This window comes from Ascaphus truei, chromosome 10 (genome assembly GCF_040206685.1).
Source record: "Ascaphus truei isolate aAscTru1 chromosome 10, aAscTru1.hap1, whole genome shotgun sequence".
Classification (NCBI taxonomy): Eukaryota; Metazoa; Chordata; class Amphibia; order Anura; family Ascaphidae; genus Ascaphus; species Ascaphus truei.
In genome coordinates this window covers 14,574,421-14,586,574 of record NC_134492.1, presented here as the reverse complement: position 1 = coordinate 14,586,574, position 12,154 = coordinate 14,574,421, and the positions used below count along the sequence as shown (strand labels likewise).

Genomic DNA, 12,154 nt, shown 5'->3' with positions numbered 1-12,154 from the left:
TGTTAGTCCAGTCGCGATAGTGTAGAGTAAATGAGTACTGCAGTATTGGGTGTTTTTTTTAATTTGGATTAACTATTGATATTGATATTGCTTTCGCTTGTCTTCTAATATCAATTGTTAGTCCAAATAAAAAAAGGTATCCTTTAATGGCAGAAGATGGTCTTTTTGTGTAGTTGTTCTACCTCTCTTGTACCACAAGGGGGAAATATTTCATTAAAAAACAAACAGCATGAAAAGCAATGACTTCAGATATTACATGATGTGCAACTAAGGATCTGATTCAGTATCTTCCAAAGCGGCTGATCAAACCACCATCTGCTAAGAACTGCTATTGAGGTCAATGGTCATTTTTGCCCACGTGTGGTGTGATCAGCCACGTTAGAACATATTGAATAAAGCCCTGGATAGTACATCCGGGTAGGTGTAGAAAATGACCTAGTTTCTGAATTTTATTAGAGAGGTCACTACCTTGCACCCTGGACTACCCGGATTTATTCGGTTTCTACCTTTCTACCCTGTTCTGCATTCTGCTTTGTATTACAGTAGGCATTTCCCCCCTAATATACCAATGTGAGCACTTATGGAATTAAAGTCGATTGAGCGAGTTCTCGCCGGAGACGTGGCAGACCTCACTATGCTGCATCGCTGAATAAACCTTTAAAGGGAGGAGTAAGACTGTATTATTATTTTTTATGCATTTGCATTAATTATTTGGTGTTGCTACCCTATTTCTGTACTTGTGAATACAGGCTGTACAGCTGTGCAGAACTGTACAGGGGCACCCAATTCGCCCATTTCATGAAGTTCTATTTTCTGTTACAGGCTGTGGATAAGGAAGATTACATTGTAAGTGCTCCCTAAATAAATCCATTGTTCATCTGTTAACTTTTGCTGTCAAAACATGCTCAGAAAATACCACCTCCTTTTCTTTATCGTTTTTCTCCTATTTATTGTACAAAAATGGGAATTTGTTGAGTGATATCCTGTGTAAGGAATAAAATGTGCCCTCTAATGCAGGGGTGTGCGAACTTTATCCCCCCCCTGCGCACCCCTGCCTGCTCTCCTTACCTGCTCGCGCCCCCCTCCTTCCTTGTCTTCGGCATCAAATGACGCCGCGGGGCCATGACAAGGTGACGTCCTGCGATCCATGGCGACGCGTCGCCGAAGACAAGGAATGAGGCCTCACGCAATCCCCCGGCATTTAATTTAAATGCCTTGGGGCAAGAGCGCAGGGCCTCTGCAACTGCCAGCGCCCCCCCAGAAAACTCTTGCGGCCCCACTTTGCGCACCCCTGCTCTAATGTATTGTCAATTTTTTCCCCCAAATGCTTTCTTGCTATATTTTTTCCCTCTCCTATTACATCCAGTCTATGTGCTGCTATAAAACAAACTCAACATATACACATTGAGCAATCATTTTAAATAATTGTGCTTGTGGATATGTCAACTAGACTAATTTTGGAGGGATGATGTATTTCTGACAACAGCAAAAAATAGAATAAAGTAGCACTCGCCCTGTCTACTGTAATTCAGATGGAGGTGCTATGATCCTGCATCTATACCGTTAGGTGCATACAACTATCCAAAAATCCATACTGGATCAGCACTCAAAAAGTAAATGAAAGACATACGTCACGTGTTGCTTCTGATCTCACCAAGTTTCTTCTTTAATGTATCAAAAAAAAGCAGCAATACAGAAAAAAATACCAGCAGACAAGCAGAGAGAAAGTTAGCAGAGACACACTGTGTTATATATGCACAATAGAGCAACGTTTCAAGGCCTCCCGTCAACCTGACGAAGGGGCTGGGAGGCCTTGAAACGTTGCTCTATTGTGCATGTATAACAGTGAGTGTCTGCTAACTTTCTCTCTCCGTGTCTGCTGGTATTTTTTCTGCATTGCTGCTTTTTTTTGATGCATTAAAGAAGAAACTTGGTGAGACCAAAGAAAAATGAAGGACTTGGGATTTGCTTTTGATTTCCTTTCTGAGTGCTGATCCAGTTTGTTTGTTTTGGTTTTTTTTTCTGTGCCAACAATAAATGGCTAATGAAAAAATGCGTGGAACTGTGACCTTAATGAAATTGGCGGGGATAATATTACCGGACTTGGGAGCAAAATACCAGCCCCTCCACCTATCCTGTGCTTCAGAGTGTGAGCAAAGGTCAGCAAAGGGAGAGGAGAACCAGGTGTTACTTGGTCATCAGATTACAGTGGAGTTTCTAGAAAAGAAAAAGCCACCCCTTCCAAAATGGATAAGATGTTCTAAAAGCTGACGCTGTGTAGGTGAGTATGTATGTTCCAAAATAATGTTATTAATAATGCTATAATCTGAATACGTTCATGCATGTAAGACCATGGCTGTGTGTGTGTAAAAATATAAAGAAATAAAAAATGACACATTAAATCAAACCAGTAATGCAAGGGTGCGGAAACTGTTGGGGGGGTGGTGTGTTGGGAAAGATTTTTTTGGGGGGGAGGGGGGGGCGGCAGTTACAGAGGTCCTGCGCTCTCTCCAAGGAATTTAAATTAAATGCCGGGTGACCGCACGAGGCCTCTGTAACTAACTTACCTTGCCTTCCCGGCGTCAAACGAAGCTGCGGGGTCACATGACGTTGCGTTGCCATTTGATGCCCGAGTCGGGGAGGAGAGCACGCAGGGATGCGCAGGGGGAAGAGTTTGCGCACCCCTGCAGTAATGGACGGGATGGTTTGTGCTGTGTTACTTTGTTCAGAGTTCTGCATCTCCCTGCTGTCCCTTCCTGTGATGTCGTTGATGACTCGGCCTATGAGAAGGGCCATTTGGTAACCCCAGGAGAGCGCGTTTTGGAGACAGACATTCTTTAGCAAATGTGTATGGCAGGTCTTTGAGGCATCTGTGTTGCTAGATCATTTTAGTTACACTAGAGGTTATTCATTAAACGGCAATAGTGTCGATCCACGCATGATCATGTGCAAATTCCTGTTCACTTACGTTAGTTTGTGTAGAGTAATACTCGTATGGCTTTATTTACATAGCGCCATTAATGTACATAGCGCTTCACAGCAGTAATACACGTGACAATCATATAAATAACAAATAATACAAATAACACATAAAGGGGAGAAGTGCTTCAGACATAAAAGTAACATTTTGTAAAAGGAGTCTCGGCTCCAAAGAGCTTACAATCTAATTGGTAGGTAGGAAGAACGTACAGAGACCGTAGGAGGGTGTTCTGGTAAGTGCGTCTGCAGGGGACCATGTATACTCTTCCTGTCATCTAGGGAGGGTTAAACGTTCTGTAAAATTACCTTAAGGTCAATGCTACTGGGATCTTCCTTCTAAACATTTAGAACAGGGGCGGCCAACTCCAGTCCTCAAGGGCCACCAACCGGTCAGGTATTCAGGATATCCCTGCTTCAGCACAGGTGGATCAGTTATTGATTGAGCCACCTATGCTGAAGGACTGGAGTTGGTCACTCCTGGTTTATAACATAAACATGCATAACATGATTTAAAAACATTTTAAAACAATTAATAAACAAAGAAAAAGATAGAGTATTCTGACATTTGGGTGACGTCTACCTTTAAACACTGATCTAATATGGAATAGTGCTGAAGTCGGCATCCTAGCGAGGAAGCTTTGGAATCTGTACTTCCTACAAATAAGTATGGCTGTGCAGTGAAACCACTAGACCACCTGCGCCCCCCTGCCTCGCAGCTTCAGCGTTCACGCCCCTCCTCTCCTACGACCCGGTGTCAAATGACACCGCAGGTCATGTGACGTTACGTCACCCCGCAGCGTCATTTGACACGCGTTGCCATGGTGATGCGTCGCCGAAGAGCCGGCTGGCAACAGGTAAGGGATGTTACAGAGGCCTCGCGCCTCCCCCGGCATTTCATTTAAATGCCGTAGGGGGACGGGCGCGGGGCCTCCATAACCGCCGCGCCCCCTCTAGAAAATCTTGCGCCCCCCAGTTTGCGCGCCCCTGCGCAAGACTATCTGGCTGTGTTCAACATGCCTTGTATAGTGTATAGCAATATGTCGTATGAAAATGACCCGGCCACAGCAGGTAAGTTGCAAAGTGTGTAAATCGGACCCGGACGAGCCTCCAGATATGGGGTACAGAGAGTACGAAACTTCTCTCACACCTGCAGTCCCAACCACTGTGCCTCTGGACAGGCTCATGTCCTGGTAAATTCAATCGTTTTATATACAGTGTCTCTTATTATTATTTACTCTTTATTTGATGCCTAAAAATAAGCACTGTAAGACCCATCCAAAAAGAGGGGTATTTAAACGTGGGGAAAGGGAGGGACCAAAATGACTTGGGAGAATGGCTCAACCCCCATAGCACCAATACCAAGGGCGTCACACAAAAGAAAGCCGGGGATCGTACAGGTGTGCTTGTTGGGAAGCCCCAAGTACAAAAGGATGCTAAACTTTAGCACCCCTTTACTCATTCATATGGGGGACATTATGTAAGGGTATTTGTGAGCAGTTGGGTGACGTTAGTGGAAAATCGTGGTCAACATTTTTTTTAAATGGTTCCCCACTGGAAAGCAGAACTAATGCAACTGGTAAGATAAGGGGGGTGACACGGGAAATATTTATTTTTCCCTGTGGGAAATAATGAAGTAAAAGCATTGTCTGTCTCTGCAAGCCACATAAATAGGTATTCTCTACTCTAAGGCTTAGTCTCTGGTGGCCGCGGCTGCGTGCGCGATGGCGTGCCGTAGACAAAGCACAGCCCTCTGTGAGGCAGGCCCCAGTCGGCATGTGTGTGTGCGCGTGCACAAAGCGCGATGACGCGAGCGCTGGAAGAGAAGACGAGAACTTTGTCTTTCCGTGCAGTAACATGGTTGACTGGCAACCAATGGTAGTGCAGATAGTTGAGCCAATAAGAGAGCCCCGTCATGGATGCACCCCCCCCACCCATCCCTGCGCGTCCCATCGGAACCCCTAGACCGCAGATCGCGGCGCAAACTGTTGCACGTGCCGCCAGGTGCTCCGACGTGCACGCAGTCACTGGGACAAAATATGTCTCTGGATCTTTTGATAACTTCCATATTCAATGTGACCTTTAAAGTTACAGGACTATACTGATACATCTTCAGTGTTATCAATCGTTAGCGAGCATTGTATGGAACAAGAAAGGCACAGGTGAAAAATGGACTGTTCTGCTTGTCAGGTTGAAACCATTTCTGCTTCATATTGGTTTAGATCCATGTTTTTCAAATCGGGTTCCTAGGAATTGGGTCCCTGGTTATCCCTAAAGGGTTCCCTGTCATTTGAAAACTTGACCAAATACAGAAGAATTTACAATGCATCTGATCTCAGACGCACTATTTGGCTACGATTATACCGGCTGGGCGTGCGCGCGATGCGGTAATGTCATCAATACTGTCCGGCAAAGCAGCATGTGAACTGCAAGCAGGAGGCAACCGGAGGAGACAGGGAGGCGTTGACGTGAGCGGATCACCCTCATTGGCTTAACCACTCGCGTGACGCGGCCGTCGCTTGAAGAAAACAAAATTCCAGATCTGTTCTCTGGTCTGCCGCCCGGCAGTTCTAAACGCTGCTGTGCTCCTCTACATCCTTGCTGTCCGGCAGTTCCAGTCTGCGCGTGCGTCGAGCTAGGTATGTACGCAGTCATTGTATTGTACCAATTTGTTATTGAGCCGCGCGGTCTGCAGTTTTCTGTATTATCATGGCCTTAGAGAGAGTTGGGGTTCCTTACAATTAATCTGATCTCAGTCGCGCTATTAGAGAGGGTTAGGTTTCCTTAGGTTGCCCTTATAGTGCCAGCGACGCGACGTTGCGGCAAAACACATGCATTGCCGCCATCGCATGTGCTTATAGTAAGCGCGACGTGACGGAGGGACGGCTTGGTCGCGATCGCTGGAAGTCATCTCAATTTGATTTTTCCAGCAACTGTAGCCTGCCGTCGCCATAAGCGTAGCCTTACAATGCATCTGATCTCAGATGCGCTATTAGAGAGGGTTGGGATTCCTTACAATGCATCTGATCTCAGACGCGCTATTAGAGAGGGTTGGGGTTCCTTACAATGCATCTGATCTCAGATGCGCTGTTAGAGAGGGTTGGGATTCCTTACAATGCATCTGATCTCAGACGCGCTATTAGAGAGGGTTGGGGTTCCTTACAATGCATCTGATCTCAGACGCGCTATTAGAGAGGGTTGGGGTTCCTTACAATGCATCTGATCTCAGACGCGCTATTAGAGAGGGTTGGGGTTCCTTACAATGCATCTGATCTCAGACGCGCTATTAGAGAGGGTTCGGGTTCCTTACAATGCATCTGATCACAGACGCGCTATTAGAGAGGGTTGGGGTTCCTTACAATGCATCTGATCACAGGCGCGCTATTAGAGAGGGTTGGGGTTCCTTACAATGCATCTGATCTCAGACGCGCTATTAGAGAGGGTTGGGATTCCTTACAATGCATCTGATCTCAGACGCGCTATTAGAGAGGGTTGGGGTTCTTTACAATGCATCTGATCTCAGACGCGCTATTAGAGAGGGTCGGGGTTTCCTTACAATGCATCTGATTTCAGACGCGCTATTAGAGAAGGTTGGGGTTCTTTACAATGCATCTGATCTCAGACGCGCTATTAGAGAGGGTCGAGGTTTCTCATAAAGTCACAATATAATTAGAATTATATCGTTCCTTAACCAAAAAAGGTTAAACGCCTGGTTTAGAAGAATCTGGCAACAAATCGACGCTACTGGGTGAATCCTAAACTACTGCAAATCTTTTCTACCTTCCATTCTGTGTCTTCCATAAAACATATTCATGTGTTTGTTGTCATTTTATACCGGGTTTAAACACATGTGGAATTGCCGTTCAAGAACTCTTTCCATGTAGCTCTCCTGTAAGTTGTAGGTTTAAATAGTCTCTCCTGTGACAGTGATGGTCTTGGACATGTGCAGCACAACTTCTTCAGTTACAGAAACCACATTCGACTCAAGATCCAAGGAGCTATTTTTGGTCTCTACTCTGCTTCACTGAATGTCTTCCCGGTGGATTTGCCGTGGCTGCTCTTCAGATTGATTTCTTCCATTTTCACCGTTATTTATTTTGGTGTTTTTTTTTTTTGCTTCTATGAACTATTGGAGAAATGGAAGATGGTCCGCTGCCTTTATTGACATTGCTTACAGCTCCCTACTATGACCAGAAACCAGGAACAAGTGGATTAAGAAAGAAGACCTATTATTTTGAGACCAAGACAAACTACTTACAGAATTTTGTCCAGAGCATATTTTTCTCCATAGACCTAAGAGATCGACAGGGATCTACCATGGTAGTCGGAGGAGATGGTAGATATTTTAATAAATCTGCAATAGAAATTATAGTGCAAATGGCAGCCGCCAATGGGGTTGGTATAATGTACATGCTTACATTTTTAGCATTATTTATGTGAGCGTATAGATATCGGTGTAGATGCATAGAAAATTTCATTCATATTTATGCACCCAATATATTTAAAAGCGGTCATAAATAACTCGTTATGCTTTATACTGTGAAAGTGATTGGTAAATCATTTACATTTAAAGTTGCAATTAAAAATAAATCATTTCAATTAAAGAAAAATGTGATCTGTAAATAAAATGATGGTTTGGTGTCAAAGGCTAATAAACCTTTAATGATCTTGTTTAAAACATAAATCGTACATCATATAACTGAACAGTTGACAGACACTGCGTTGAATGGAAGCTTTGGATTTCTGTGTGAGTTTGTGTATTTAAGTTGCAGGATAAATTACTAACACTAAGTGATCTATCTTACTGTTAGCAGTCCTATAATCATTTCAGTATGAAAATCAGCCAATGTCAGCTGTGCATTTAATCAATCTGCAAGCCTTTTAATGTAACATCTTGAAAAATAAATATGACATTGCTTAAATTGCAAAGTGTCTCAAGCTATAATATGCAGATTAAAATGGGACATTTGCATTTCTTAATTACACTTTGAGAGAGAAGAAAAAAAAACCATCTGTGTTCTTGGCCATATTTCAGAACACAAGATGTTTGGAAATCTATAAAACAAATCTGTTGTAGCATGAGCCACACAGTCCTGATATTATCATGCTGCGTGTGCAACCTAAAACATGGCCGTACAAAACGAATGAATGGAGCTGAAATGACACTGAGCAAGGAGAAGACGGCTCCGCAGCATCTAGATTAGGGTCTGGGGAGAATGATTTTTTTTTTTTGCTTTTTTCTTAAACCAGGTTGAAGGAGCAAAGACTCGGACTCTGGCAATTCATGAATCAAGGGGGAACCTGGTTCCAATTCCCGGTGTCCGCTCCTTGTGACCTTGGGCAAGTCACTTTATCTCCCTGTGCCTCAAAATATATTATACGCTCGATGCAGGCACTTGTGCTTGCAACATTTCTATGTACAGCGCAGTGTACACGGGCAGCACAATACAAGAAAAAAATGACTTGTAACCATTTTCCTAAGCTTAGTGTATTTTGAGGAGTTGCTCTATATTTGGTCCTTTTTATGGGGAATGCTGGTTGAATAGTGTGGTTGGTATTACACAAATGATGTACAGTATGCAAATAGGTTGCAAGTAACCTGATTTGTTATGTTTTTCATTATTGAATCTGATGCCTGTTATTTAACACTCACAGTAGAGAATGCAGGCCGCCCTGAGGGGACATTGCTATATATACACTCACACCCATTTGGAGAGAGAAAATGCTCTCCCGTTCATTCACTGCTGGGGTGGCTTCAGTGGGCGCTACACTTTGTTTTCAGTAACAATAGGTGTAGTAAAAGAAACCATTAAAGCGCCGTTGTTTTGCGGGCTACGCTATCGGGGAGGTGGCTAAAGAATTCATTTATTTGGGTAGTAAGGGCAGTGTATTATAGACGTGATGGGTTCATCGATCGACTATTTAGTGAATCTGAAACCTCTTCACTTTTCGCCTCCTTTTTATGAGGGTTTAAAATGTTTTTGTTTCTCTTTTACAAAAAAGTTATGATTTTGCAGCCAGTAACACACAACCGGTGTCCCATTTCGGTAAACGGATATAATTTGTTTTTTAAATGGCGTCCAAGCTACTCTGCAAACAACAACTGAGTTAAGCTAATTCTACGTCATCTAGCCATGGCTTGGATAGAACCTGTATTGCTATTTATTGAAGAAATGAATGGTGTGCACCCACTTTAATCAAATAACACGATTGTATACACATGGATACCATATGCATATCAGTAAGGGAACCGTTTCATACAGAAGTGACGCCGTATGTGCGCTTGTTGAGTTTATTGCTGTAACTTTAGAATAAGTTGTCACGCTTTTTTGTTTTTGTTTTTTCCCCTGTGGTGTATTTTTCGTTCAGCGGTTAAGTGGCCCTGTAAGCTAAGTAGGGTTACTTACTATTCGTATTTAGTTACTGAGAAACATTTGGATAATGGATGTGTTTTTTCTTTCATACTATCAGTAGCAAAAATGTATGTGTTTGTATAATAGGCCTGCTTTGTAACTTTCTTCTGATAAGAAATGTGATTATATGTTGCACACAGTTGGGGTATTTCAATGGCCCGGCTGTTTGAAGCTTTGGGCTTGGCAGTCAAAACAATCTAGAACAGGGGTGGCAAACGTCAGTCCTCAAGGACTACCAACAGATCAGGATAACACCTGTGCTGAAGCAGGGATTCAATCAGTGGCTCAGCCATTGACTAAGGCACTGATTGAGCCACTTGCGCTGAAGCAGGGATCTTGTTTAAAACTGACCTGTTGGTGGCCCTTGAGGACTGGAGTTGGCCGCCCCTGATCTAGAACAAAGGGAACATTTTAGCTTTTAAGCCATAATAACCAACAAACTGCTGAAAATAAAAACACAAAGCACAAGAAACCATGTGACAAACCAAATATTTTATGGGGATTGGCTATTTTATATAAATGTCAACTACCATTGTCCGCACGGCTTCTGCCACACTCCACCACTAGGGATGTATCGGTCACTCGATGCATCAAGAGAAATTGTGCATCGGCCAATAAATATATATTCTTGTGCGTGTGTATGTGTGCGTGTGTATGCACGAGCACATGTTACATAACGTGTGCATAGAGGGGATTACTAGTTCAGTAACTACTATAACAAATGCGTGGCCCATACGCGCAGTATAATTATTTTATTTTTACAATGAAATGTTTGTTACTAAATAATTCTTTTGGATAAGTAGTTTCTGAAGGCAAAAACCGGAGTTCTATGTTGGCCTATTTGTTTGTTTTTACGTGAACTTTGATGCCCGTTTGTATCATTTATCCGGCGTTTTATTTATGCCTTCCTTTTGTATTTCAGATTGGACGGTTGGTGATCGGGCACAATGGAATTCTCTCTACCCCGGCAGTATCCTGCATCATCAGAAAGATCAAAGCCATAGGTGGCATTATTTTGACAGCCAGTCACAATCCGGGTGGTCCCAAGGGAGACTTCGGCATTAAGTACAATACTTCCAATGGAGGTGATAAATGGAAATATACCGAAACAAAATATTGCCCTTTGGAATTGCTGAGCTGCTACCTGGTTAAAAAGATTTGTGTTTGAAAGTGTGACGTTTTTCAGAATCAACAAATGCAAAATAGCATTCTATTTTTGTACTGTACATAAAACACCAGTTTCATACATTATAACATTAAAAAAAAATAAAGTCTGTTCAGAAGGTATGGGTGCCATGGCTTCTGGGTGCTGGACAACCAGGGATAGATACCCACTCGTTTCTGTTGTAAAAACTGTTGTATATGCCGGGTGTATGATTGAATGTTATAAGATGCGTTGTTCTGTAAAATTGTAACTGGACGTGTACCTCCCCCCCCCCCCCCCCTCCCTCTGTCTTTATTTTTTGCACCAACTCCCCTGAAAAACGTAAATTACATTTGAGTTTAAAAAAAAAAAAAAAATTCTGTTGGCTTAGAATTTTAAAGATGGCTAACTCATTATTGGGTGATATTGTGTTGTTTTAAAGCACTTATTTAGAATTTTGAATGCTTAGAAGGTGTGTTATTTACTTTTTTTTAAATTCAAAAGTTAAGTGGGGTATTGCCAATCTAATAATGTGTCCACAATTATATTTGGGGCGTTTGTAACTTCTTTGTCTGAATCTGGTGCATGTTGGTATTAGGACTAAGATGGCCTTTTTAATTGCTGATACTGGCACAATTGTTAGTTGATTGTGCGCACTCCATAAAAAGGCTAAGTGGCTAGTGTTCGGTGCAGTACATCCAGCTCACCATGCATATATGATCAATGTAAATGTCTGACGTGCATCACTTGCCAGTGGTAACGTTAGGCAGGACAGGGATTTGACTGTTACATTTGCTCGTCCATGCAGGTCCCGCTCCGGAAGCCATTACTGATAAGATATTCCAGCTCAGTAAAACCATTGAAGAGTATGCCATCTGCCCCGATCTTAAAGTCGATTTGGGCACTCTTGGAAAGCAGCAATTTGATTTGGAAAACAAGTTCAAACCGTTTACTGGTAAAATATGTCTGATAATAGCTGTTTGTGGAAAAATATTAAGGGGCCTATGCAGAGAGCAGCGAATTTTAAAATTGGCGAATTTATTAAAAAGTAGCTTTTTTGGAGAGTTTTATTCTCCATATGCAGAAAAGTGCGAATTCTGCTATGTTTAACATGGATGCGTGTGGCGAGTTTAAATTGGCGAGATGCGCGCTTCAGAAACGTGTAAAAACAAATTCGCGCCTTTTTTTTCCCTTTGCAATGGCCGCGAGCGGCAGCTTCTTGCCAATTTTTTCTGGCGAGGCAAAAAGGAGACAATCGCGCCATTTTATTGGCGCGAACAGCCGCTAGATGCCGTTCGCGCCTCTCTGCATTAGGATATTTTTAAAACTGGCGAGATTGAGGTTCTCGCCAGCCGCGAGGCGAGTTTTACAAATAGAAAAGAAAAATTGGCGCGTTTTTCGGAACTCGCCATTTTCTGCTGCTTTCTGCGAGATTTTCTCCAAAAAATGGCGAATTTCGAAATAGCGCTGCTCTCTGCATAGGCCCCTAAATGTCTAACAGAAAAGTGCTAGTACGTTGCAGTTATGTTGTTGAATACATTTGGGAAACTTAAGGAGATCATCCCAAACAGCACCTTCCTTGGATGCATCTCTCTACTTTTTGCTATCCTAACAATGGTTC

The 12,154-nt window shown here is 42.8% G+C and overlaps 1 protein-coding gene across 2 annotated transcripts in view; it reads left to right on the top strand.

Annotated features, from left to right (window-relative positions):
• Positions 1 to 12,154, top strand: part of PGM1 (phosphoglucomutase 1) — a 55,338-nt gene that overhangs the window by 25,069 nt on the left and 18,115 nt on the right. The window contains exons 1-3 of one of the 2 annotated variants that reach the window (XM_075615923.1): positions 7,099 to 7,371; positions 10,312 to 10,474; positions 11,342 to 11,488. In XM_075615923.1, coding sequence (XP_075472038.1) covers positions 7,114 to 7,371; positions 10,312 to 10,474; positions 11,342 to 11,488 — 568 coding nt within the window. In that variant the 5' untranslated portion in view covers positions 7,099 to 7,113. Of the gene's footprint in view, positions 1 to 7,098; positions 7,372 to 10,311; positions 10,475 to 11,341; positions 11,489 to 12,154 lie in introns of those variants that run through there. The other variant, XM_075615924.1, reaches the window with a different exon arrangement.